The sequence below is a fragment of the Alligator mississippiensis genome, chromosome 7 (assembly GCF_030867095.1).
Source record: "Alligator mississippiensis isolate rAllMis1 chromosome 7, rAllMis1, whole genome shotgun sequence".
Taxonomy (NCBI): domain Eukaryota; kingdom Metazoa; phylum Chordata; order Crocodylia; family Alligatoridae; genus Alligator; species Alligator mississippiensis.
In genome coordinates, this window is record NC_081830.1 from 1330500 (window position 1) to 1358244 (window position 27745).

The 27745-nt window shown below is 57.1% G+C and overlaps 1 protein-coding gene and 1 long non-coding RNA gene across 2 annotated transcripts; one reads left to right on the top strand and one right to left on the bottom strand.

The window, feature by feature from the left end:
• Positions 1-718: 718 nt before the first annotated feature.
• Positions 719-15422, top strand: LOC102572318 (major histocompatibility complex class I-related gene protein). Its single transcript, XM_059731531.1, has 8 exons — positions 719-862; positions 1573-1718; positions 5973-6237; positions 7431-7694; positions 9603-9875; positions 11226-11519; positions 11718-11804; positions 14732-15422. The coding sequence occupies exons 2-8, from the start codon at positions 1599-1601 to the stop codon at positions 14821-14823; spliced, it is 1395 nt and encodes a 464-aa protein (XP_059587514.1). The 5' UTR covers positions 719-862; positions 1573-1598; the 3' UTR covers positions 14824-15422.
• Positions 15423-21777: 6355 nt separating this feature from the next.
• Positions 21778-23788, bottom strand: LOC132251633 (uncharacterized). Its single transcript, XR_009463627.1, has 3 exons — positions 23755-23788; positions 23270-23302; positions 21778-22059 (listed from the first exon to the last, which is right to left on the bottom strand). It is a non-coding gene; the product is annotated as an uncharacterized LOC132251633 (long non-coding RNA).
• Positions 23789-27745: the final 3957 nt, after the last annotated feature.

Sequence of the window (27745 nt, forward strand, 5' to 3'; positions counted from 1 at the left end):
AACCAACTTCCCAGGGAAGTGGTCCTCGCCCCTACCTTGGGCAAATTCAAGAGGAGGTCGGACGATCACCTGTCTGGGGTCTTGTGAACCCAGCGTTCATTCCTGCCTGTGGCAGGGGGTCAGGCTAGATGATCTGTTCAGGTCCTTCCTGATCCTAGCTACTACTACTACACGCCCACCAAAGCTTCGTGCTGCCACCGCTTCCCTTGATGCAGGCTCTGTGCTGCCACCAGCCCCACACTCCGGGGTCCTGTTCAGCTGCAGCCCCCCCACTTCCCTACCTGCTGCCTGGAGGCAGTAGGAGATACTGTAAGCCAAGCAGGTCCCAGCAGCAGTCCTGCCTGGAAGCTACGTGCTGGCTGAGCCCTTTTGCCCACGAGGGTGGGAGCAAGGCACAATGGAGTATGTGTTTGGGGGTGTGGACACGTGTGCACCTCACTTCCACCCTCGTGGGCAGAAAGGCTGAGTGGGGTGCAGTTACTTGGTGGGCACTGCGGACTGGATGAAAGTGCCTGGCGGGCCGGATTTGCCCCCCTCGTATACCCACCCGAGAGGCTGCAGAATCTAAGCCCCTTGTTATACCTGGCCATGGCAGCCCACTCCAGAGCTAGTCACACCACCCACCAATTTTTCTCTTTCTTACATACCAGTGCTGCCTTAATGGTGACCAGCTGCATCCTTCTTCTTTGCAGTACTTGCAAGAGGCTGAATAGTTGAGGGGTAGTCAGAGCAGACACATCAGAGGTGGTTCCTACTTGGCCGGTTGCTGAGGAAGAAACTGAAGTAGCCACAACCTGGGAGGAGCTGGAAGCTGCAGGAGATGCGGAGCAGGCAGCACATGGTTCAGACCCCTTCCCAGGTGGTAAGGGAGCGCTGGGTTGTGTACAGCAGCTGGAGCTGGCTCTGGGGTGGGCATTGGCTGTTAGGTATAACCAGGCTCCCCAATGCAGCTGGCCCTGGGTTGGTGCTGGGGTTGGGTATCATGGGGTCACCCCCTTGAACCAAGGGGTCCATCTCCCCCTGCTCCAACCCACCAGTCCCCATCCCTCTCCCAGAGCTGGTGGAGAACCCAGACATCCAGCCTGTCAGCCCTTCCCCCACCCCCTTCTGCTTATGGGGGTGGGAAGAAGGCACCAGTGTGTGCATCTTCTGTACAGGTGTCCCATGTGTTCCTGATGTCTTAGCCCCAGTGTTACCAGTATCACCAGTATTGGGAGACAGGCTGGGAGGGAAAGCAGGTGTTGGAAAAGGCTGTTCTTTTGTATGCCATTTTAGGATTACAGCATTCACAGGTTAATATCTAAATCTGATAACTGTTAGACTGCTTCAGGGCTAGCTGCATGGATTGATTTTTGTTTGTTTGTTTTTTAAAGATCATCATTAAATTATCTAATCGGGCAATCATTCACAGTGTCCCTGAAAAATTGCGCCACGAGCACGACCCGGACTCTCTTTGATTTTCCAGTTACGGAGCAGGTGTTTACACTTTTCACGCAGAGTCGGATGCGTTTCAGGGAGGACAAATCCTAGCTGGGGGATTGTACGGTCACTGACGATGTATTTCTGCGGCAGGTTGGTGTTTGCCCAGAGGGAAGAAGATGACAACCTTCTCAGGATCTTTCCTGTTCCCTGCTGAAGCACAGCCAGTGTCATTAAGTCCAGGATCAAACACTTGTAAAGGACCTCCCAATCAGGATTACAACACCAACCAAGAGGCAGTAAGTGCAGGCACAAGCAGCTCCCTCCCTGCTCCCGGGTTCCTCTCCCCAAATCCCAGAGCTGGGGGCTGGAAGGGACCCCCAGGGGCACATCTAGCCCAACCCCTGCTGCAGAGAGCTCAGGTCCAAGCCGTGCCCCTGCTGCAGAAGGAGGGGAACCCCCCCGGGCCAGGCCGGGCTGAGTAGGAGGAAAATCCCTGCCTGCCCACAATGAGCTGAGCCTGAGCAGAGGGATACCAGGGCCACCTGCTGCCAGCTGGCTCTGTGGTGTTTGCCAGGGGAGGTTATTGGTGTCTCCTGTCCTGTTCCTCCTCCCTCCAGCCCTCTCAACAGGGGGCAAATGTTCTCATCACCCCCCTGCTCTTACCTCCTGCCCCCTCCCCCGAGAACTCGGGTGTCCCATCCCCCCCATGCCCTGTGGAGCAGCACTTCTCACCCCGTGGTTCGTGGGAATATATGAAAGGGGGGTAAACAAGCTTTAAAAATGGATTCTTCATTCCTGCTGCTCACCACAGTGGTCCTGAAGTGGCTCCTTTCTCCCATTATTAAGGCCTGGCTAGCTGACCCCCTCTCCAGCAGCGGGGTCTCAGTCTGCTATGGGGGCTCATACTTGGACTCACTTGGGGAACTCATGGGCAGGGACCCCTGGGAGGCCAGTCTGAGGGGAGAGGAGTCCAGGTGTGGCTGTACTTGAAGGAAACCTTATGGGAGTGCAGGAACAAACCGTCCCAGTGTGCAGGGAGACTAGCAAACATGGCAAGTAGGGGTACACCAAGACAGATTTTATTGGCTGATCCAATAGCCAATTATTAATGAGCCATATCGGCTGATACTGATCCAATAGCCAATTTACAGCAATGCAGCTGGGCACGGTGGAGAGCAGTGCTGGGTGTGTAAATCTGTGGGGTGGAAGGGGGAGAGGCAGATTGTGGCCCCCATGGTGAGGGAGGGAGTGAGGCTGGGGGCACTGCCCAGCCAGGGTGGTGAATGGGACCCTGGGAGTGGGATGGAGTTGCAGGCGGCTCGTGTGGGGAGCGGGGGCAGCTCCCCCCCAGGGGAGGCATAGGGGGCATGTGCCTCCTGGATTTGTGCGTGGGGCAAGGGCAGGCTGGCTGCTGCAGGCTCAGGGCCAGGGGCAGTGCCAGCTTCTTCCCAGCAGCTGGGGCTGGGCCCCATACAGCTGAGGTCAGCCCCACCCCCAGTGTGGAAGAGCCTGGCACTGCCCTCGGCCCCAGCCCACAGTGGGCAGCCTACCCTCACGCTGCACACAAATCTAGGGGGCACGTCCCCCACACATGCCTCCCCTGGGGTCTGCGTAGTGGTGGGGAACCGCCCCCCCAGACCTGCTCTCCCTCTCCATCTCGCTCCCAGCCCTAGGGTCCCATTCACCGCCCTTGCTGGGCAGCACCCGCCCCAGCCCCACTCCCTCACCCTGGGGGGGCCCCAATCTGCCCCCCTTACACCCCTTCTGCCACACAGACTTAACAGCAGAGGAAGCTAAGACACAACGAAGAAGCTTATAAGAAATGAAAACTTAGACAAACAACTAGGGAGGAGTATGAGAGCACTGCTCGGGCATGCAGGGATGAAGGCAGGAAGGCCATAGCGCAATTTGAGTTGCAGCTAGCAAGGGACATGAAGGGTTTCTACAAGGATGTCGGTAGCAAGAGGAGGATCAGGGAAAGTGTGGGTCCCTTACTGAAGGGGGAGGCAACTTAGTGACAGAGGATGCAGAAAAGGCTGCAGTGCTGAATTCCTTCTTCACCTCAGTCTTCACAGGCAAGGTCAGCCCTGGGCAGCGCAGTTTGGGAAAGAGTAGTAGCCCTCAGTGGTGAAAAACCAGGTTAGGGACTAGTTAGAAAAGTTGGACGTGTGCAAGTCCTTGGGGCTGGATGGGATGCACCCAGGGGTGCTGAGGGAGTCGGCTGATGTGACTGCAGAACCATTGGCCGTCATCTTTGAAAACTCACAGTGATTAGGAGACGCCAGGGTCAGACCAATTGTCATATCTAGTGTCAGGAAGGACTTTTACCCCATGGTCACATTGGCATGTGGACTGTGGGGTTTTCTGCCTTTCTGTATAGCATGGCCTCTTCCCTGGGAATCTCTGGAACATGTATTGATAACGTTGCACCATAACTATACAATGGGTGGTGGTCCAATGGCTGGCACAGCATCTGAGTGAGACCTGGGGGTCACGATCGACCAGAAGATGAACATGAGCCAGCAGTGTGATGAGGTTGCCAGAGGGACAAATAGAGTTCTGGAGTGCTTCAGCCTATATGTGGCCAATAGATTCAGGGAGGTGCTTCTCCCTCTCCATCTGACATTGGTGAGGCCTCAGCTGGAGTACTGTGTCCGGTTCTGGGCACTGCACTTCAAGAGGATGTGGATAAGCTCGAGAGGGTAGAAAGAAGGGCCACCCATATGATTAGGGACCCAGGCCCTATGAGGAGAGACTCCGGGAACTGGGTCTGTTTAGTCTGAATAAGAGAAGGCTGAGAGGTGACTTAATAGCCACCTACAAGCCATCAAGATCTAGGGAAGCAACTCTTTAGGAAGGCACCTCAAGGGAGGATGAGGACCAATGGGCACAAGCTAATAGAGGGTAAATTCAGGCTGGACATAAGAAGAAACTTTTTCTCTATAGGGGTCACCAGAATCTGGAGCACACTCCTGGCAGACATGGTGCAGTCACCCTCTTTGGAAATGTTCAAGATGAGGCTGGACAGGCACCTTGTTGAGCTCATCTGAGCCCAGGAACTTCCTGCCCACGGCAGGGGACCGGACTCGATGGTCTTGCAGGTCCCTTCCAGTCCTTTAAATCTATGAGTCTATAAAAGCAGGACAGTGGTGGCCACAGACCCCCTGCCTTACTTGTGGCAGGTTTCAGGTGTTAGGTCTATGATGTATGGTTAGATGGGACAATTTGGATAGGGATGATCTTGCTTCAGCAGGAGTTGGACTATGCGACCTCTGGGGGGTCACTTCCAGCTCTAGGATTCAGTAAGTCTATTTGCCCCTGGCAGTGGAGAGCAACAGTCTCTGGGGTGGTTGTCCCTATCCAGCACTTACTACTAAACTGGTGCGGGTACAGAGTCCCTGGATGGCAGCCCTGGGTGAGACTCCCTTCCCCAGTGACTGGGCTAGGAGGGAGCTCCCCAGGTTGGTTTGCCTCAGACTGACTGGGATCAGCTTTGAGCTACTGTTAAAGGTTAATAGTTAAAGTTTTGCTTAGGGAGTCCCACTGTTCTGCTTTCCCCTCGGAATAATCTTGCTTTAATTTAACATTTGCTAGTGAGTGAGTAGCAACATGAATAAATAGCACACGGGGCTGGGGAGTCAGTTAGAGCCTGACATGGCCGAACGGCACTTTGAGCCAGGAAAGACTCGGGTCAGGGATGTCCGGGAGAGTCCTCCAGTGCCACAGAAGCACGGTGTGAGGTGGCCTAGAAAGGATTTCCAGCCATAATCCCAGGCCTGAAAGCCAGTTCCTTATTTGAGTCCATTTATTTATTACAGTGGGCTTGGGGGGCCATAAGTTGGTACGCTGGCATGAAGAAACTGCACTTTAGGCCAGGCAATACCAGGTCAGGGATGTCCAGGAGATTCCCCTGGTGGCACAGAGGCATGGTGTGGGGAGGCCCAAGAAGTATTTCCATCTGTAATATCAGCTCAAAAGCCAGTTCCTTATTTGGCCCATATACTTAGTACAGTGGCTGGGGGACTGTCACTTAGCAGCCTGATATGAACTCCCCACACTTTGGGCCAGGCAAGACTCTGGTCAGTGATGTCTGGGAGAGCCCCACATTGGTACAGAAGCATGGTGTGGGGTGGCCCAACAGGATTTCCAGCCATAACCCTAGCCCAAATGCCAGTTGACTATTCAGGTCCACAGACGTAGTATGGTGGCTGGGGCAGGGGCTGTTAGCTGGCAGCTTGGCATGGCCAAACCACACTTTGGGCCAGGCAGGACTGCGCTCAGGGGTTTTAGAGACAGTCCCCTGCTGGCATCAACAAGAAGTTTGGGGTGGCCCAGAAGTATTTTGCCCCATAATCCCATCCTAATCTGATCTTCATTTAGGGCTCTGTACTTGATGCAGGATATTATTTTACATATTGGTTATTAAATATGCATAGCTAATGAAAGTCTCTCTCTTTAGAATGCATGATTCATGAATAACAAGCTTTTATTGGGTATAGATTCGCTTTGAACCAGGAGTAAGGAACCAACTTCAGTTTTGTCCCCCACAGCCTGGGGCTGGGGCTGCTCCACAGCAGGAATCCCAAGCCCTGGGCCCGGCTCACACAGCCCCATCTCCCTCCGCACCACAGAGTGACCCTGCAGCACCTTGCAGGCTGCACCGCAGCCCATTGCACCCATCGGTGTGCGGGAGCACCTGCAACTCCTGCGCACAAAGGCCAGAAGCGCTGCATGAAGCTTCTGCGAAAGTGGCGCCAGGCTCTCGACTGCTGCTCCTGCTTGTGGGCGTTGCGGCTGTCCCAGGAATTGGTGCCGGTGAGTGGCAGTGCCTGTAGTTGGGCTGGGGGCAGGACAGAACCGGGAGGTCCAGATGTGGGGAGCGTGGATGCAGCTGGGCAGGGGGCAGCCTCACTACTAAATCAGGCCCCCACGCTGGGCCCCAGAATCGTCCTCACAGGACCCCTCTATGATCCTTCCTATCAGGCAGCCTCTCCGCCGTCATCCGGGCTACCTCGCCCCCCCCGAAGCTATGTTCCCTTCTCGGGCGTGGTCCCCCCAGGACCTTCGGCTGCCTGGCCCGGGCCCACCTCCAGGCCAGTCGGGACCCCAGGCCCCCGGCTCTTGGGCATCCCTGGCGGTGGACCCCCGACCCTTTCTGGTCCTGGCCCCAACATGTGCCAGTCGAGGGTACTTTCCCCTTCGGGCTGGGTCTCTCTAGCCGCTCACTCTATCTCCGGGCCTCACCGTGCCACTACTCCCCATCCTCTCGGGGGCAACCGCAGCACCATGCCCACATCACTCCCGCTCTCGGGGTCCACCCTCTCTGGGCCCCTCACAACACTGGCCCATCAGGGCCCCCCAACAAACACATGGGTAACCCACCCAGTGGTGGTGGGAGCTAGGGGTTAAGGCGCCCCGACCCGCCTTTCACCGGGGTGGTAACTGGCCCGGCATTTCCTGGGGGCTCCCGCGCCACTGAGAGCCCCACCAGGCCACCCACTCCCGGCAGGGTGCAGTTGCAGGTCATGCCCAGGACCAGGACCAGGAGCCTCCTGCCAACCCCTTACAGCTCCCCCTTACCTCTGGGTTGTTCACAGCAGCCTTTCAGCCAGGCAATGTTGCTGCCTGCCCTCCTGCAGCCAAACTGCCCTGTTTATATAGGCAGCCCTTGCCTCCAAATGGCTGCCCTCGTAAGGCACCTGGAGGCTGCCCGCTCCAGGCCCTTAAAGTGCCAGCTCCCCCTCTGGGTAGGACAGGGGGTTTCCTGCCCTGTTTGCAAACAGCTCTTGCAGGCTGGATCTCAAGAGCAGGCTGAAGAGCTGTTTGCAGAAGCAGGGAATCCATGGGTTTCTCTGCTAAAAGGAGAAATCCGCGTTTTCCCTGATAAAAAAGGGAAATCTGTGGTTTTCTCTGTTTTTCTGTGGGAAACAGAAAATCAGGATCCCTGGTGATCACTCAGGGTTCTGGTGTCTCACCCACTAGTGCTGACCCCTGTCACTCTCCCACAGGCTCCCAGTCTTACTGGTATTTCTATATGGGGGTGTCAGATCCTGGCCTGGACATGCTTGACTTCACTGCCGTGGTTTACGTGGGCGACCAGCAAATTCTCCACTACGACAGTGAGACACAGAGACAGGAGCCACGTGGTAACTGGGTGCAGGGGGCCGTCGGCTTGGACTCCTGGAACAGGGAAACCAGGACATTGCAGGGCTGGCAGGAGGTATTTAAATGGAACCTGCTCGCCCTGCAGCATCACTACAAGCAGACCAGTGGTGAGTGTGAGCAGGAGGCCGTGGGGGGCCCTGGGGCTGAGGGGAACTGATAAAGGTGTGGGGAAGACACCTGCCCATGAGTAGCACGGGGTGGGGAGCCGGGAGGATGTTGCATTGTCTCGTGTGAGGTCTGTGTCCCTTCAGCCAGCTCCTCCTGCAGTTGCTTGGGACGGGGACTAGGGATCCTGCTCAGTCTTCAACAGGGATTCTGATTTTCCCTGATAAAAAATTTCAAATTCTCTGATAAAAACACCAAAATCCATGATTAAAATGAAAGGTCCCCCACAGCCCCCTGGCCTTGCTGGTGCCACTGCCCCCACCCCCCACCTTTACCTGTAGGAGCTGTTCTCCAGGCTGCCTGGCAGCCATGTGCATATGTACGTGCGCACATGCCAGCCGGTCCCCCAGGCCTCTGCACACCAGCCTGTCCCTGTTGCAGCATAAGTGGGCACCAGGGTGAGAAGAGCTCTGCAACCCCCATGCTGCAGGAGAGGCTCCAGGCCCCTCGGTGGCCCCAGCTCAGACAGCCCCTCTGAACCAGGCTGAGGGGCTCCAAGTCCTGCATGCAGGGGTTAATGGGGTGGGAAGGAGCAGGGGAAGGGGTGGGCAGGGCTATGGAGGGAGGACACGTGTGAGAGGGCAGGGGCCATGCAGGCCTGCGGTGCCCAGGACAGCTGGCCGCAGGGGTCTGTGTCACCAGCCCTGCGCGGCTGAATCTCCTGGGCTGTGGCGCAAGGAGCTCATGCGACTGGTGCTGTCAGCAAGGGCAAGAGTGGCAGCTTCCATTCCTGGGGCTCCTACCTGCACCTCTGCCCAGCCCAGCGCCCTTCCCACCATGCCTGCTGATCCCTGCCCTGGGCCTCTGCAGGACTGGGTCCACTCCTGCTGAGAGCCCCTGGGTGCTGCACTCCACTGCAGCCTGGCAGGGAGGAGGGCACAGGCCACCCAGCCCGCCCCGGGGAAGGGCCCTGGGGGGATCTTGGCCTTGTCTGTGCCTTGGCAGAGTCCCGGAGGCAGGTGCCAGGGCTTGGCCGGAGCAGCCTTGTGCCTGTGCTGAGAGGACACAGAAGAACCGCTGTGAGAAACAGGAGGGGCCCGGCCACTCCGGGACAGGGACATAGAAGAAGCTGGTTGGAGGGGCCCTGGGGTGGATCAGGAGGGCAGTGAAGGGGATGTTGGTCCCTGCAGGATCTGGTGTGGGCGTCGGGGCTGAGAACAGCAGGGAAGGTATTGGTGATGAGAGGGAGTGTTGGGGGGGGGTGGAGAAAGGGGCAAGAGGAGAAAGTGGGAGAGGGAAGGTGGGAGAAAGGGAGGTGGAGGCCAAAATGGGAATTGAGGGATGGACCCCCAAGACATGTAAGGGCTGTGGTGGGCACTGACCGGGGGGATTCAGACATCCATGTGGGGGGGAGCTGTGGGGTGCAGGGCCAAGGCCCCGTCACCTCCTTGTTGCAGGCAGGGGTTAGGCTGAACAGGGCACAGCCCTGGAGGTACCTCTCAGGCCTCAGAGTCCAGTCCTTGCTCCGGGCAGCTTCAGCATCCACGGCTCGGGCTTGACTCCCATTGGTTTTGCTACCTTGCGGGGAGGCTGCCCAGCGCCGCACTGCTCCCGTACAGAGAAGTACTGCTCTGCTTTCCAGCCTGGACTTGTTCCAGCCAGTTTCACCTGCCCCTTCCTCTGCCATCCTTGCCCTTTCCTTTCCAGGGGCCATTCCCACCCCCCACCCCAGCCCTGGGATCCTGAATTCCCAGCGTGTTATGTCCCCTCAGCCTTGTTCTGCGTGAATAGAGCCCCCGAGCTGTCCCAATTCTGACCCCCCATGGGGTCGGCACTGCCCCAGCCCAGCCTGGAACCCTCAGCAGCACCTGTTCCCTGGGGCTGAGACCCAGGGCCTGGATATGTTTCAGGGTCTCACACTCTCCAGTTCATGTACGGCTGTCAGCTTGGAGAAGATGGCAGCACAAGAAGATGCATGCAGTTTGGCTGCGACGGGGGAGACTTCATTAGCTACGACCTGGGAATGCGAACCTCAGCAGCAGAAACAACGCAGGCCCAGGTCACCCAGCGCAAGTGGAATGAGGATAAGTACAGACTTCAGTACCTTAGAGCCTACCTGGAGGGGACCTGCATCGAGTGGCTGCGGCAGTACCTGCAGCACAGGGAGGCAGCGCTGCAGAGCAGTGAGTCCCGGTGTCACCGCCCAGGGCAGCACTGACCAGGGCAAACCCTCCCTTGGGTAACACCCGCCCTGTCCCCTGTGTCTGGGGTGGCGAGCATTGTGTCTTGGTCCAGGGTGCGCTTCTATGCTGAGCCACCTGCGTCACTGTGCCCAGCCCAAAACCAAGTCTCGAGTGCCTCCCTTGGGGTGCCTCCACCTGGCTGACCCCCTTCCTGGAGCACACCTGAAAGCCTGGGGTACCGCTGCCACCACCTAGACTCAGATCCTTGTCTGGGCCCTGTGCCTCCCGGGATACACGGATCCTGTAGACCAAGGGGTTGCTTAGCCCTAGCAGGATATTCCTACAACCTGAAACAGAGAAAGTAGCCTCCCATAGTCAGCCGAGTAAACGGAGCAAGAAGGCCTGGCCAATCCCTCTTGTGCATGTACACAGGTTGGCTATAACATTGTTTTAATGGATAGAGAGGGTAGACATGGGGAGAGGTACAAGTCAGAAGTAGCAAAAGAATGACCCTGAGCAAAGAGAAGCGGCTCAGCAAAGCCTTTTGATATGCTTCTAGAGCATTGTTACTGGCTAAATTTCAAGTAAGTTACAGACATGTTCATCTGGAGGCTGAAAGAGCTCCAGAGGCTGTGTGCTTCCTTTATGTTCCCAAATCCGTTTGCCACTTCCTCATAGAGGGGCTATTTTATACATCAGTTGTGACCTCATCACTTAGTTCCCATCAGAAGCAGACCCATTGGCTGCTGACCCGTGTTTCCAAATGACATCAGACTGACCAGGTGAGAGGACTAGCTACGTGACCAACAAGGGCAGGAACCTGAGACAAAAGGAGCAGGTTCCCCGTCCCTTTGGAATTGTTACAGCGCAGCTTGTCATACAGGCAGCATGGTAACACAGGAAGCGGGGTGGGCTGCTCCCTTACGGCATTGAGGCAAATGGGGTGATTTCTCCACAAGTAACACCCACCCCCAGCCCCTGTGTCTGGGGTGGCGAGCGCTGCGTCTCGGTCCTGCCGCTGGACAAGACCCCGGCGCTGCTGCGGGACCTGGTGCCCTGTCCCTGCCCTGCTTAGGCCTCCCCACTGGGCAGAGCCCACGGGGCGTCCGTGTCCCGGCCGCGTGTCAGAACCAGAGATTGGCTGTATGGGACCCCGTTCCTGCAGCCCCGAGCCCAGTACAGCCGTGTCCCCCGTCCCCCGTGCTCCCACCCCGACGCCGTCGGCTCCTGCCGGAAATGGGTGCTGGAGCCGGTTCGTGTGGCCCGGTGCAGGGCGCGCGTGGGCTCCTGCCAGGGGTGCCGACGGCCCGGGAGAGGCGGGCGCTGTAACGGGCGTCTCCTCCCGCCCAGGGCGTCCCGTGGCACAGGTGAGCGACAGGCCGTCGTCCCGGGACGGACGCACCACCCTGTCCTGCCGGGTCCACGGCTTCTACCCCCGGGATGTGGCTGTCGTGTGGCTGAAGGACGGGCAGGCGCAGCCCCAGGAGACGAGGCGCTCGGGGGTCCTTCCCAGCGGAGACGGGACCTACCAGACCCGGGCCACCATCGAGATGGACCCGAGCAGCGACCACGACTACACCTGCCACGTGGAGCACGAGAGCCTGGGGGCAGCCCTGAGAGTGGCCTGGGACAAGGGCAGGGCGGGTGAGCGACCCCCGCGCACACGGGAGCGAGAAGACGCCTGGCGGGAGGGGACGGAGGGGCTGACCGACCCCCTGAGCGGGGAAGGAGCTGGGGGTGGGAGGGCACGGGGGGCACGGATGGGGAGGGGGCGCGGGGCCCGTGCAGCGTTGGGGCTCGTCTGGGGGTTCTCCTCGCTCACAGGCCCCTTCCTTCGTCCAGGGTACGACCCAGGGATGATTGTGGGTGTCGTTATCGGTGTCATTGTGCTGGTCATTGCTGTGACAGGAGCAGCTGGCTACTTCTGCAGTAAGTGCTGAGCGAAGCCCTTGGGGCCAGGCTATGCCCAGGCCTTGGGGTGGGGGGAGCAGGGAGGGCTCATCATGGCTGTGCCTTCAACCAGGGGGGACGGGATTCATAGATTCATAGCAGTCGGGTCGGAAGGGACCTTGTAGATCATCAAGTCCGACCCCCTGCCTGAGCAGGAGAGAAAACCGGGCTCAAGTGACCCCAGCCATGTGGATGTCAAGCCTCCTCTTAAACCACCACTTCCCTTGGAAGTTGGTTCCAGATCCTAGCCGCCCTGACTGTGAAGTAGTGCCTTCGGGTGTCTAATCTAAACCTGCTCTCTAATAATTTATGGCCGTTATTCCTTGTTACCCCGGGGGGCGCTCGGGGGAACAGGGTCTCTCTCAAACCCTGCTGGTCCCCCCTAGTGAGTTTACAGACGGTCACCAGGTCCCCCCTCAGCCTTCTCTTGTGGAGGCTGAACAGGTTCAGGTCCCATAGCCTCTCCTCGTAGGGACTGCCCTGCTGCCCCCTGATCATGCGGGTGGTCTCCTCTGCACCCTCTCCATGCTGTCCACATCCCTCCTGATGTGCGGCACCCAGAACTGGACGCAGTACTCCAGCTGCCGCCCGACCAGTGTCGCGTAGAGGGGGAGGATCACCTCCTTGGCCCTGCTTGAGATGCATCTGTGGATGCACGACAAGGTGTGGTTAACACTACTGACCGTGTCCTCGCATTGTCGGCCCGTGTTCATCTTGGAGTCAATAATGACTCCAAGATCTCTTTCTGTCTCCGTGCTCTCAAGAAGGGAATTTCCCAGCTTACAAGTGTGCTGCTGGTTACTACTGCCCAAGTGCAGCACCCTGCACTTGTCCCTATTGAAACGCATCCTGTTTTTGTTAGCCCGCCCCTGTAAACTGCCCAGGTCCTGCTGTAATCTGTCCTTCCCTACTAGTGTGCCCACCTCACCCCAAATCCTGGTATCATCAGCAAATTTAAACAGGCTGCTTTTTACCCTGTCATCCAAGTCACTAATAAAGAGATTGAACAGTGCAGGCCCAAGGACTGAGCCCTGGGGGACTCCACTGCCTGCTTCCCTCCAAGGCCGACAAAGACCTATCTACCACCACCCTCTGAGTACGACCTTTCAGCCAATTTGAGACCCATCTGACTGTGTAGGCATTGATGCCGCAGTCACCTAGTTTTTAATGAGGATGGGGTGGTCGACAGTGTCAAAGGCCTTGCTGAAGTCCAGAAAGACTACGTCCACGGTGACACCTGCATCCAATGCTTTTGTGACCTGATCGTAAAAAGCAATCAGGTTGGTCTGACATGACCTGCCCCTAATGAAACCGTGCTGGTTGCCCCTGAGCATCATCCCCGATGCCGGCCTGTCACAGATGTGCTCCTTGATCTCAAAGAGTTTCTCCAGGATTGAGGTAAGACTGAGGGGCCTATAGTTTCCCGGGCCCTCCTTCCTCCCTTTCTTAAAGATGGGGACCACATTGGCTATCTTCCAATCATCTGGCACCTGGCCCGAGCACCACGAGCGCTTGTAAAGCCGTGCCAAGGGCCCTGCAAAGACCTCTGCCAATTCCCTCAGCACCCTGGGGTGGAGAGCGTCTGGACCTGCTGACTTGAACATGTCCAGCCCCTCCAGAAGCTCTCTAACCCGGTCCTCCCCGACCTTAGGCCTGGCGGCATTTCTCCCAAGTCCCTCCTGAATCTCAGCAGGGGAGTCCCGGTCCCTGCGTTGGAAAATGGAGGCAAAGAATTTGTTAAAGAGGTCTGCTGTCTCCTCTGGTGCAACCACCAGATTGCCCAGCGTATCCTGCAAGGGCCCCACATTACCCGGTGCCTTCTTCATTCTCCCTATATATTAAAAAAAGGACTTTTTATTATCTTTGATCCTTGACACAAGCCCTAGCTCCATAACTGCCTTAGCTTTTCTAACAGCCCCCCTACAGACCCAAGCAATGGAGGTATACTCCTGTTTGGTGATGGCCCCTCCCTTCCACTGGGTGTACACCTCCTTTTTGGCAACCAGGCATTCCCGAATGCCCTTGGTGAGCCAGGGGGGCTTTGGGGCACTCTTGCCCCCTTTGCTTCTTGTTGGGATTGACACCCCTTGGGCTCTGAGTATCGTCTCCTTAAGGAACGACCACTCGTCTTGGGCACTGAGTTCCCTTACTCTCGAGGATCCCAGCGCCTCTCCCACCAATCTCAGCTCATTGAAGCTGGCTCTCTTGAATTCCAGGGCTACGGCCTTGCTGCAGGCCCTTGACACCCTGCGCTGGATGGTGAATCCCAGCAGGCGATGATCGCTATCACCCAGGTGGTCAAGCACCTCAAGCCCTCTTACCAGGTCATCGCCTGTGGCCAGGACCAGGTCCAGCAGGGCATTCCCCGGTGGGACTGTGCACCTGCTGGGTTAATGCAAGTGCTGTATCTCAGCCAGGAACCTCCGTGAGCGGTGCGACCTGGCTGACTGCTCCTCCCAGCAGGTGTCCAGCTAGTTTAGATCACCCATGACGATAGCATCCTTTGCCTTAACTGCCTCTGCAAGCTGACCCAAGAATTTGTGGTCCAGCTCTTCCCCTTGGTTTGGTGGTCTGTAGTAGACCCCCACCGTTAAGTCCCTTTTCCCCTGACCCCCCCCATCCTGGCCCAGAGCACTTCAGCGTGCCCCTCCTCTGACCCCATCCTGCTAGTTGAGGACTGTATTGCTTTTTGACCTAGAGCGCCACACCCCCACCTTTCCTCCAGGTGCTCTGGGCCCCCCGGCCCTCATGCCCCTGGGGCGGATGCAGCCAGAGCCCAGCCCAGCGCTGCAAGGCTGCCTTGCTGGGGACCCTGAGGGCTGCTCTTGGCTCCACCTGGACCGTGCCCCACGGCCCATCCGCTCCCAGGGGCGCCTATCACCCTGGCATCTGTGTGTTCTTGGCAGGAAAGCGGTGGAAGAGGACAGAGGAGGCACGGCCAATTCCCTTGGCAATGGCCTTTCAAAGACACTCTGAAAGCCTGAGTTGTCAGCAATAATGAAGGCAACAACCAACACACCCGGGCCTCGAAACAGCGACCATGACAACTGCAGTGTCGACAGCCGGGGAAGCACCAGCGAGAGTGACAACAAAGACAGGGAATAAGCGCACAATGTGTAAACCACAAAGGGGTGAAAACTGGAGCATTTTATTAAGGAAAGGACTGGGCAGATGTGTGGGGTGCAACCACTGTAATGGGTTCTCACGTTTTAAATGTGTATCTATATTTGTCTATATCTATGTCATCTGTATCTGTCTTTGTATCTGTCTTTCTGTATCTAAGAGAACCCTACCTGCAAAAAAAAAAAAAAATCTGCCCATTTTTGCTTGTTTTTTGGTCTCGTGGGCTAAGATACCTGGCAGGGGAAGTACCCTGACCGAGGCAATTCAATGAAGATGGCACTGTGTAGTGGAGGGTCGCACCCTTCTGTTCTTGCAGACAGGGTTCCCTATGAAAGCCCCATAGTTAGCTTCCCACTGGCCAGCTTCCAGTGGGAGGATCTCAGTTACATGCCAACTTTATGGAAATGGGAGACTTCTCCCAGGCTTGCTCCTGCAGCTGTACGGCTGGAGGCAAGTGAAACTCGGGGGCATCTGAACCCAAAGCCTCCGGGCTTGGGCCTGCATGTAGGCTGGGGCTGGTGTGGGGCATGGGGGGCTTTGGGCCAGGGGAACTGTAGCATGAACTGAACTAATGTAGCTGATGTTAACATAGAGTATAATAATAGTAAAATACAACCATGTTAGTCTTGTCCTGTAGGCAACTTGAAAACTCCATGTTGTATCTTGCTTGGCATAAGCGGATGAAATCCGCATGGCCTTTATGTACGAGTGCGTGTAAAAGGGCGAATGGTGAGAGAATGGCCTTGCAGAGTGAAGCCTTGGAGAGCGTCCATGTGTCAGCATGAGGGATTTGACCCAGAGGAGGAGCTGCTGCCCACTCCCACACACCCCACTCACAATGTACAAGACTCGGACTTCATTGGGTGCCGCAGTGTAAGCACCTCTGTAGACAAGAGTCAAAATCACATCAATCAAGGCAAAGATTATTTTTTGAAAGAAAATGAAAATACGTGATAGCAGAGTCCATAGTGGAAGCTAAGTAGATGTTTCATATTTAGCAAATGACTTGTGTGTTATATCTACGATTTGTTAAAATGGTTTCTTCTGAAAGGTGTTATATTTGGGGCCCTCAGCATCTCCCCCAAACCTGTTGAGTGGCCTCTAGACAAAATCATTTCCCACCTCTGCCCGAAGGCAGTGAGCAGGTTGGGAGCGAGCTGTGGCCGGGCAGCCCCGTCCCTGAGTGCAGCCCCTCCGGCGGGCAGAGAGAGGGGGGACCCGGCCCTGCAGGGAGCAGGTGACAGGGGCCAAGGGGCTCCCGGGTGCCCCCCGGGGACTTCTGCCCAGCCCGCGGCTGATCTGGCTGCTGGTCCTGCCAGCAGAATCCCAGGAGCTGCATGTGGCAGCAGGGAGGTCGCCAGCTCCATTGCATGGGCCCCCCCCCACGTCCCCCAGCCCTGGGACACACAAGTCCTGGGAGCCGCACATGACCCAAGGGGAAGGTGCCCCACGCGGTGCAACCGGCCTGGCCCAGACCCCGGGCTCACCGCCCCGCTGGGCGAGGGGCCCCACTCTGTGCTCCCTGCTCCTGCCCAGCTGCAGCTTCCTCCCGTCCGCCCACCCGCCACCGTTTCCCTCCCTGCTGCCCGGAGCTACCGCAGAGACACGAGGACACGAGCCTAATGCACTGCCCCAGGCGAGGGGCTGCGCTGGGTCCCATGCAGAGTGCAGCAGGAGCAGTCCTGGCTGGGCCGGATACAAATGAATAACTGGGGGCCACCTGCCCACGGCCTGGCTCAAATCTGGCCGGCCACATCTGACATATTTTGCCTGCCCCTGGAGTAGCACCATGTGTCCATCCCAGGGGTGGTGGCAAAGCCCCCCGGACACCACTCAGCCCTTGCTCCTCTGACTCCCCGTGGGGCCCTCTCCCCATTTCCCGCCCACCATGCCTTGCTGTGACCGATTCCTGCTGAAGCGGAGGCTGCACCGGGGCTTCCCAAGCCTGCTCTGACTCTTGTCACTCCAGAGTCGGCCACAGCTCCAGGACACCCGGCCCCCCGCACCTATCCCAGAGCCAACTGCACGTCAGATACACCTGGCCCCCAGTGCCTGCCCCAGAGCCGGCAGCAACCTGGCCCCCGGCACCCACCCCAGAGTTGGCTGCAGATCTGCTCTACTTGGCCCCCAGGTCCCAAACCTGTGCCAGCCACAGCCCCATTACACCAGGCCCCAACACCCAACCCAGAGCCAGCCACAGGTCCATTACACTGGGCCCCGATGCCCACCCCAGAGCTGGGCACAGCTGTTACACCCAGCTCCTGGTGCCAGCGGCAGCTCCGTTATAGCCAGCCCCCAGCACCACTCGAGAGCCAGCTGCAGCTCCGTTACACCCGGCCTCCTGCACCGTGTGGTGGGCCAGTCAGGGGCGCTCCTGCGTGGAGCCGCCCACCTCCCAGCGCCGCCCACCGTCCAGGCTCCGAGTGCCTCCCTGGGGTGCCTCCCGTCCAGCCGACCCCTTCCCTGGAGCACACCCGCTAGCCTGGGGGTCCCGCTGCCACCGTCCAAGGCTCTGGACTCACTTCTGACTCTGCGCGCCTTGGAGAACGCAGGCCTGATCGTCCAATGGGTCCTAGACCCAATACAGGCACTTGGGCACTTCCCAAGTCAGGGGCTGATTAGGGAAGTCTCCCTTAGTCCACAGACCTAAGGGGCTCCTCGGCATAATTTAGACCCACCCCTCAATAAGTCTCCCACACCGGTCACAAGGAGAACTTTATTGATGACAGGGGTAGGGCGGAAACAGGGTAAAAGGTAGAGCAGGATCAGAGCAATATCAGAGGAATCCCATAGAGCAAACCAGGGTGGCTGAGGTAGCCGTTTAAACACACATCTGAGTTACTGAAGCTAAATATCTAGTCTGATCTCGAGCAGCTTACTCACTCGCATGGTCCAGAGGTGGTTGTTGTTTCCTCTGGAGGCAGGGCACTCCTGGAGCACGCGGTGATGAGGAGAGAGCCCGGTTCAGATTCACCTGGATGACCGCATGGCTAATGGCCCCTTCTTCCTTGCCCGGGCCCTTAAATAACCTCTCTGACCTCAGCAGCCCGGTCCCATCGAAGCTGCCACAAGCCGACCAATCTCCCCAGCATCCCTGGCTGCCTGGGCCCGCGCAGGGCCGGGTCTTTCCCCCCCGCCCAGGTGACCAGAGCATCGCCTCCCAGGCGCCAGGCTTTGGTCATGCAGGCAGGGAGGGAGATCCCCACCCTGAGGGATTCAGCACCAGCCTCTCACGCTGGCAGAGACCGATGTCTGGAGAGGGGCACCCACGGTGGCATTTCTGCCACAACCAGCAGGTCAGGGGACCCTGGACAACACAGCAAGACGTGGCACTTAGATCCATCGATGGTAGGTCACAGCAGCGGCCTGGCTGGCCACCAGCCCAGAACGAGACTGGCACCAGTGGAGACATGTGTGGGGAGGGGCCAGGGCTGCTGGCTTGTGCCCCTGGCTGCGGGAGGGGAGTGGGCCAGGACCCTGGGCTCGCTAGCCACAGCTCTGAGCCTGCCATGGGCTGCTCTAGACAGAGGAGCGTGGTGGGCCGCGCAGACTATGCGGTGGCTGAAACCATAGCCCCAGGGTGCTGGCTCGAGCCCCAGGACTCACCTTGCCCTGACGCTGAGCCCGCGCTGCTGCTCGGATGGGGGCAGAAAGCCCCTTCCCCACCTCTGCTCCCCAAGTCCTGCGAACACCTCTTGTTCTTGGGCGAGGAACACGACCAGGTGTCTGGGCTCGTCTCCCGGCCCTCGCCCCTCTCCTCCGCGAGAGCTGCAGTCGAAGCCAGGCATCCGAGCTGCCCGCTGTCAGCCCGCTCTCACCCCCAAACCTCGCTCCCCTGCCAGACGGAAACACAACCCAGGTGTCTGGGCTCTCAGTCCTGCCACCCGCCGTGAGCCCGATCCTTTCCTGCGGTGAGACCTTATTTTCAGCCGCTTAAATTGCTGCAAACCCCGGATGGGCTTTCGCTTCCGACAGTAACTGGGCCCACCCACAAACCGCACCAAAATACCCTCCTCGTTTTCTAGAGCTGGATCACAAGTGCAGAAATCAAATGGACCCTGTTTTCCCGGTGTAATTTGTGGTAGCTGGCACTCATGACCGCCCCACTTGGTGTCTCCCCTCGTTCCCCCGGCCGTGCTGTTAGGGCATAAGGGACAAGGCACGGGTGTGGGACCTTTTGTACAGTCATGTTTTGGTTAGTAGAGCCACGGGCCACTCGGCCAGGCAAGGATTAGAAACCTTGCCTTCACTGATTTTGCCTGACAAAACATATTTGATGGGAGTGCGGCTTGCTTGCAAGACCGCAGGAGTGGCCAGTTAGGTATTCCCAGTGCTGTGCGGCCCAGACTAGGGCAAGGACTTCCTTTCCACAGGGGTGAATGCTTGTTCACCCCGGCTCGGTATTCGTGACACATAGGTATAAGCCTTAGCCCAGCGCCGTGACCTGTAAGGCACAGCGCCTAAGCTGCCCTCCGAGCCAGCTACACGTAACTCAGCAGGTAACTCTGGTCTAGGACAGGCCAGCGCAGGCACGCCACCAGTTGTTCAAAGCATTTTGCAGAGCAGGGCCCCATTCCCACAGCTGACCCGGTTTTGGTAGCCGATATAGCGGAGCAGCTTTTTCAGCGTAAATCTCAGTAAAGTCACATGAAAAGCCTGTCAGGGCCAGAATGAGCGGAGGGTGGTTACGTCAGTAGGAGCTGGAAGTTTGCACAGAAGCTCGATTCTTTGCTTCCCAGGGGCACGGCCCTCTGCCCCTAATTCAATGCCCTGGTATTTAACTTGCTGTTGCACCAGCGGTGCATTGCGTGGGCTGATCTGAGCCCCAAAGTCTTACCAAGTGCCTGCATTGAACCATTAGCGGAACGGTGGTGCCCACCCTGTATGAGGCCTGCAGGGAGTACTTGAGGGAGCAGCTGCACGAAGCAGGGCTGCAGGTAGCCTTGCATTTCACCTCCAACATCTGAAGCAGCTGGGGTGGCAACCATGCCTACCTCTTCCTCAGAGGGCACTGGTGTGATCAGTCAGGTCATCGGTGGGCTCTCCTCCAGGCCAAGGTGCTGGATGAGTCCCACACAGCGAGGGAGATCACGGTAGCCATGAACCTCACGGTGTAGGGGTGGCTGGCTGGGGAGGCCGAGCTCACCCGCGGGTTCATGGTCATGGACACCGGGGCCAATATGATGAAGGCTGTCCGTGATGTCAACTTTGTTGGCATCCACTGTGTGGCACACAGGCTGCACCTCATAATTGGGGAAGCCTTGGAGGGGGACAGGGCTTTCGGTGATGGTGCTGCCACCACTGCTGCTACCAGCTGGCTGATTTCAAAATGCAGGAAGGTGGCAGGCTACTTCCACCACAGCATCAAGGGGGCAAGATGCTGTGGGAGAAACAGGCAGAGCTGAGCATCCCGCAGCACAACATCATGCAGGATGTGGAGCCTCAGTGGAACTCTGAAGTAAGTAGTCCCCAACTTGTACTTTCAGCACTGAGGGCTGCTCACGTCTTTCCCAAACTGTGCTGCGAAGTGCAGTAAGTGTGGGAGCTGACCTTGCCTGGGAAGACGGAGGCAAGAAAGGCATTGAGCATTTCAGTCATTTCTGCATCCTGTTGCAAGGTTACCTTCTCCATTCAGTAAGGGACCCACACTTTCCCTGATTCTCCTCTTACTTCCCACTTAGTTTTAGAAACCCTTCTTGGTACGCTTCACAAGTGCAGAGTGGGCCTTGTGGGTTGGGGTGGGGAGTCTGGGAGCCCGACGTTTGGGTTCAACTGCAGCTCTGGGAAGGAACTGGAGGAGGACGGGTTAGAAGAGAGGGGCTGGGAGTGTGGCCGCCTGGGTTGTCTCCAGCGTTGGGAAGGGAAGGTGGGACGGGACTTGGGGACTGGGAGCCTGCAATCCTGGGAGTGGGAATGGCAGCTGAGGGGTTGGAGGAGTGGAGCTGGAGCCTGGACACCTGGGTTGTCCCCAGTATCGGTAAGGAAGTGGGGGCAGGTGAGACAGGGCAGAGGGCTGGGAGCCTGGACACCGGCATTCTCTTCTGGTCTGGCACGGGGCAAGGACTTAGAGCAGAGGGGAGGTGGGAGGCAGGACATAGAGGCTGCAGGGCACCCAGGGATCCCCCACCCTGCTGCATGGCTTGTTCCCTGAGCTGACCCCTTCCCTGGTGCCCCCGCAGATGCCAACGTCTCAGTGTCACAGGTGCCGGTGGAGCTGGGAGTCCTGGTGGGTGCCAGCGTGTCCCTGGGCTGCTGCTTCCTGCCAGGTGCTGCCCTGGCACCCGACTGACCCCTTCTCCCGAGCTCTTCATGGCGCTTATTTGTTTAGATGGATATCTCCAACATGATGTAATTAAGACAGAGAGAACTTATGATCCCGGCTGTCCCTCCCCTCAGATTTAGTGACACCAAAGAGAGAGAGCATCTCCTGTTGTTCCTGCTTTTCTGACGTTGTCTCAGACAAAGCAAATGACAGGCGCAGCCCCCTGTCAGCATCTGCGAGTGGCAGGGGATGGGGGCAGAGGGGCATCAGGATCTTGGGATGAAGAGCCAAATGTTCTTACTTTCAACTTCCCAATTGACTTGTCTGGACTGTGGCTAAGATCCAGGGGAGAGAGAAAACTTGAAATACCGGGGAGTTGTTTTTGTAGGCATCAGATCCACAATGCGGTTAGGGCAGCTGGATCACAGCTCCCATGTATCCCCTTTCCCATGAGGAGTGCAGGGAAGGGACAGGTGGGAGGATGAGAGCACAGTGATGGTGGTGCATGGAGTAAAGCAAACCATTGCAACTGGAGTGAAATGACTTGCAGAAGGGACTCACTTTGGATGCAGAAGTGTTTGCTTTATTGTTGTGAAGCTCTCGCCATCCCGGGGGAAGCAGGAGAGATCTTGTGATCCTCCTGCAGCCCCGGTACAGCACAGGAACCCAAATCAATGCAGATCACAGGAATCAGCTTGAATCTCTACTGCTACGATTGACGGTGCTCATTCAGCATGTGATTGGTGTGGGGAGAGGGGAGGTAGCGAATCAATGGGTGTAGCAAGCGGTCGTTCGTCGTACCAGTCTCATCGTCGTGTCAGGAATTGCCAGGAGTGTCCAGTCCTAGTTCTGGGGGGAGACGGCAAATAGCAGTGAGCACAGGTGATCTGACGGGCACCATCCCCGTTCCCCGAGGGATGCCCTGTCCCTCCTTCCTGCCCAGCCCCTCCTGCAGGTGCTGCCGTTCAGACACAGCGATGTGCGGGGTGAACCAGAGCGCTGCCCAGAGCATCGTCTGGAGGGGACTGGCTGAAGAAGAGGTTGCAAATATCCAGGAACAGTCCCTTTAGAAATTAAACCCAAAGTGCCCTTCGTTTCATCACCAGGCGAAAGGAGAGCATGGTGGTGCATGTCTTGGCCAGTACTCAGTTCCTTCCAGAACGGAGCTGCAGGAAGCCCGGGAGCCCGTGTTTTCCCATGGACTTCCCCGGGCTTGGGTAGAGAGCCAGGCAGCTCAAAGTCTCCGGGAGGAGATTCTCTAAGGGACCAGAAGCTGAGGCAGGGGCCGGGATGCCCAGCCCTGAGCCCCCAGTGACCATAGTGAGGGGAGCTCTGTCCAAAGTGCGTGGACATCGGGCCCAATTACTACAGATCTCCACTTTCTGGGATTAGCTCTTGTGCCTCGAGATGCACCGCGCCATGGGACTGGGGGTGGAGAAAAGCAAGCTTGTCAGACTCAGCCGGAGGTCTGATCAAATGCCTCCCTGCAAGGAGGAGCGAGGGAGAATAGACAGTAGCACAAGAGAGAGGATATAGCCATGGTGGAGCTGTTTTCCCCCCCGTTGCCTGCAATGAATCACAATGAGGAGTGACCCTGTGCCCAAGGCAATCAGTGACGGGTGAGAGCGGGAGCAGTTCTCCCTCTCTGGAGAAATTCAGGGGCAAGAACCCAAAGGAACATCTTATTTCCAACAGGGCTGAGGGGAACCGGGAAGCTGAAATCAGGGAGATGGGGAATACGTGTTGGTTGCCTCTCAGGAATTTTTTGAAGTCAGTGGCATTAAATTTAGTTATATTTAGTTTGGTGGAGTCTTGGATGCCTGCCACAGTCAGCCTGAAACCCAAGGACAGCAGGGAGGAGAGAGCATGCATGTGCCTGGCACCACTGTGTAACCGAGGACACAACTGCTCCGTCCCTGCCCTCCCCGTACTGCCTCGTGGGGCTCAGCTGCCAGCCAGCTCGCCCTGCCAAGGAGCCCGGACGGATCGCCCGAGTCACGCATTCAGAGCTGATTCTGCCTGGACGTGACCTGGGAGAATGAACACAAACAGGACTTACAGGTCTCACAAGACGGCCAATTACTCCAGGAAACTAGAAGAGAGAGAGAGAAGTTAGCATGTCTTCTTGGGGCTTGTTTGTTTTCCAGTTGGAAGCAAGGAAAGGTGCAAGCCTGGCCCAGGGCAGTCAATGCTGCAAGTCCTGAGCATGGGTCGTCCCTTCATGGAGCTGAGCTACGAGGAGCCCGGCAACCCTATTCTCCAGCGGAGGCCATGTGAGTTGTGTGGGGTGGAGCACCGAGGGTGAAGGTGGCATTTCCAAGGGGCCCAGCACCTGGCAGCCCCCTCAGTGCATGCATATCCCTGGCACCACTGTGTAACCGAGGACACAACTGCTCCGTCCCTGCCCTCCCCGTACTGCCTCGTGGAGCTCAGCTGCCAGCCAGCTCGCCCTGCCAAGGAGCCCGGACGGATCGCCCGAGTCACGCATTCAGAGCTGATTCTGCCTGGACGTGACCTGGGAGAATGAACACAAACAGGACTTACAGGTATCGGAACCCTGTGATGTAGCCAATCAATCTAGAAGAGAGAGAGAGAGAGAGAAGTTAGCTTGTCTTCTTGGGGCTCGTTTGTTTTCCAGTTGGAAGCAAGGAAAGGTGCAAGCCTGGCCCAGGGCAGTCAATGCTGCAAGTCCTGAGCATGGGTCGTCCCTTCATGGAGCTGAGCTAGGAGGAGCCCGGCAACCCTATTCTCCAGCAGAGGCCATGTGAGTTGTGTGGGGTGGAGCACCGAGGGTGAAGGTAGCATTTCAAGGGGGCCCAGCACCTGGCAGCCCCCTCAGCCCCCTTCCAGGACAAGCTCTGGAGAGCTCAGCCTCAGCCACATAGAGCAGTAAGGCTTCATTTCAAGACAGAAACTCCCATGGGGGACATCTCCCCATTTTTTCAGGGTTCCTCCATTACGGCTGATGGCAGCCACCCCTGCGACTTGTGAATCAAGGCAAAGGAACCTGTCCCCCATGAGCGTGTCCCCAGCACACCTTTCCAAGCAGCACTCACCAGCCAGAAGATAGAGTGAATGGAGGGCACAGATCCTGTCCCACTCGGGAGTGTGTCCCTAATCCCTGGGAAACCCTCCCCAAATATCCAGTCAAGTTGAGTGTTCCTGCCACTTCCCCCAGGTTCCCAGGATGAGGCACATGGTGAGCCACATCCTGTGTTTTTGTGGCTGAGGACAAGGCTTGCTCGCTCCTGGATTGAAACAGAGCTGCTGCTTTCCACTGACTCCAGCAGACTTAGGATCAAGGCCAAGGCTTCCTTGTTCCCAATTTTGCTTGCACAGAGGATGTGTGTGAGGAAAGAGCCATTCTGTATACAGGCAGCTTTCCCCAAGACTAAAGTGCTCAGAAAAAAACTCTGGGACAGCAGGGAGGAGAGAGCATGCATGTGCCTGGCACCACTGTGTAACCGAGGACACAACTGCTCCGTCCCTGCCCTCCCCGTACTGCCTCGTGGAGCTCAGCTGCCAGCCAGCTCGCCCTGCCAAGGAGCCCGGACGGATCGCCCGAGTCACGCATTCAGAGCTGATTCTGCCTGGACGTGACCTGGGAGAATGAACGCAAACAGGACTTACAGGTCTCACAAGATGGCCAATTACTCCAGGAAACTAGAAGAGAGAGAGAGAAGTTAGCTTGTCTTCTTGGGGCTCGTTTGTTTTCCAGGAGGAAGCAAGGAAAGGTGCAAGCCTGGCCCAGGGCAGTCAATGCTGCAAGTCCTGAGCATGGGTCGTCCCTTCATGGACCGGAGCTAGGAGGAGCCAGGCAACCCTATTCTCCAGCGGAGGCCATGTGAGTTGTGTGGGGTGGAGCACCGAGGATGAAGGTGGCATTTCCAAGGGGCCCAGCACCTGGCAGCCCCCTCAGTGCATGCATATCCCTGGCACCACTGTGTAACCGAGGACACAACTGCTCCGTCCCTGCCCTCCCCGTACTGCCTCGTGGAGCTCAGCTGCCAGCCAGCTCGCCCTGCCAAGGAGCCCGGACGGATCGCCCGAGTTACGCATTCAGAGCTGATTCTGCCTGGACGTGACCTGGGAGAATGAACACAAACAAGACTTACAGGTATCTCAGCACCGACATCTAGTTCACCTTCCTAGGAGAGAGAGAGAGAGAAGTTGCCATGTCTTCTTGGGGCTCGTTTGTTTTCCAAGAGGCAGCAAAGAAAGGTGCAGACTTGGCCCAGGGCAGTCAGTGCTGCAAGTCCTGAGGAGGGGTCGTTCCTTCATGGAGCTGAGCTAGGAGGGGCAGGCAAGCCTATTCTCCATCAGAGTCCTACAATGTCAGCTTGGACTTTGCACACAAAGCCATGGGAGGCTTCCCACTCTCTTCTTGATCTCCTTGGAAGCCCTCTCCCACCTGAGCCCATCACCTGGTTTTTTTCCTTTGTTTTCCATCCTGTCACTGGACCTGGTGCTGGGTCTTATTCTGAAGCCCCCAGGCCATCAACCACAGCCAGCAGGACTGTTGTGTCATAGTGAGGGGAATTTGCCAGCGGTGCATGTGGGCAGATGCTTCATTTTTTAAAGTCTTAAAGCCCAGAAGGTGGTAATATTTCTAAGAGTTTTTGCACCTAATCTGCCCAAGTCCCACTGTCTCTTGTGTGTCACGTGCTGTTGGTTAAGCCCCTGTTGACCCTGATTTGGTTTGGCAGGGAAGTGAAGCTTTCTGTCCTGGACATCATTTTGGGACACCTTGGTGAGCATAGTTTGAAGAGCACTGCCCAGAGCCCATGGACATCTGGCTCTTCTTCCCTTCCCAACAGTTGCTGAGGGGTTTTCTGGGTTTCGCCTTCTTGTCATAGTCACCGAACCCACTGATCCGGTGAGTGTTTCTCGTTCTCTCTTGCCACTGCTTCCCCAGCGCTTTCCAGGGTGAAGCAACGTATTCCCAGACCCAGCACTAGCACCAGTCGCAAGAGCTTGGGTCCCTCCCCACTCACTTGTGGCACTCAGCAAGGGAAACCCAGCTGCCCCATTTGTTCCCTCTGTCACCCTCAGGGCTCGCATCGGGGGTCTGGAGAGAGGGAAAGTATTGCCCAGGTGCCCAGTTCATCAATGCAAGACTGAATAGGGAGCCCAGACAGAACAGGGAGCGCTCTGCCAGAAGAGCCAGTGCCCCAGGCAGTGATTTCAGTTCTTACCAGCGATAAGCTGCTGCCCCCTTGGCAAAGGATGGAGAGGAGAAGAACGGCGGCCACAACCTGGACCTTCATCTCAGCGTCTGCTTGATTCCTGAAGTCCCCAGTGTGGGGCTGGAAGCTTGAGCAGCCAGATTTATACACTGTGATGTCCCTGACATTACAAGCCTGACTGCCCAAACCCAATGCCCAGATTGTCATCGAGCCCCATCTCCCTTCTGGATAAGGAAAGGTCAGAGCTGTCACTTGTCACCCACCTTGAGCACGCGGCATCTGGTTCCTGCTTTCTCAGGCCCCACGCCAAGCTCAGCTTGAACAAGGACCTGCATGCTCCCCCCTATGTGGTGTTTCAAAGGACACGTGGAGCCTTTCTGTTCTTTGCCACGTCATCCCATCTCTGCCACACTTGGTGAAGGACAAGGCAGACTCCTTGTCCCTTGTGTGTGCTCCCTGGGAGTGGCTGAACCTCTCCAAGAGCAAGATCCTGCAGCTCCTCTTTGTCGGGAGCCACCAAGGAGCAATGCACTTTGTTTTGCTCGCTTGGTGAAACAGAGCTCCCTGGTGTTAGTTTTAAACTCACCGCCTCGTTTCATTTTGTGGCCCCTTGATCTTGGATGGGGAAAGAGAGTCAATCATAAATCCCCATTGACTCTCTCTTTACCATTTACTACTTTTTGTTCACCCTTCTCATGTTTCCCTGCCAGCGTCTCTTTGCTGAACAGAACAGGCCTGGCCTCATTAGCCTTTCCTCGTATGGGAGCCCTTCTATGAGCGAATGGATGCTGGCTGCAGAGGACGGAGATGCAGTGTGTCTGAGTGACTCTCTGCCAGGGTGCTGTGAAATCTTTTGAAGGGCGGCCCGAGATGTGAGGCGATAAGGAGATGGAGAAGATAAGGTCAGGCTCAGGCTCCTTCTCTGCCTGGCCACTGCCCTGCTCTCACAGCACCACAATATCGACATCAGGTGTCGAAAGGGGGCAACTCTCCCTTCGCAATAGTTATGAAGGAGACACCTCAAGTATGAGAAGATGGGGACCACAGGTCTAGCTCGCCAGATTTTGACAAGCCAAGTGGAAAGACTCAGGCTTGCACCTTAGGATCTCCGTGTCTCCAAGACCTGCAGTTTCTACCATTGGGCCACATTAGGGTTAGGGTTAGGGTTAGGGTTTCTACCAGGAGTTCTACCTGGGGCTGGGTTAGGGTTAGAGTTAGGGTTATGTTTATGGTTTGGGTTACCGTTCCACTAGGAGTTTCTAGAAGGAGCTGGGTTGGGTTTGGAATTAGGGTTAGGGGTTTAGTTTCTACCAAGAATGTCTACAAGGAGGCTGGGTTAAGGTTAGGTT

Coding starts and splice junctions, on each gene's coding strand:
- LOC102572318 (XM_059731531.1), top strand. CDS start 1,599: ATGACAACCTTCTCAGGATCTTTCCTGTTCCCTGCTGAAGCACAGCCA. Junction 6,238..7,430: donor TGTCCCAGGAATTGGTGCCG/GTGAGTGGCAGT, acceptor ACTCTCCCACAG/GCTCCCAGTCTTACTGGTAT. Junction 7,695..9,602: donor TCACTACAAGCAGACCAGTG/GTGAGTGTGAGC, acceptor GATATGTTTCAG/GGTCTCACACTCTCCAGTTC.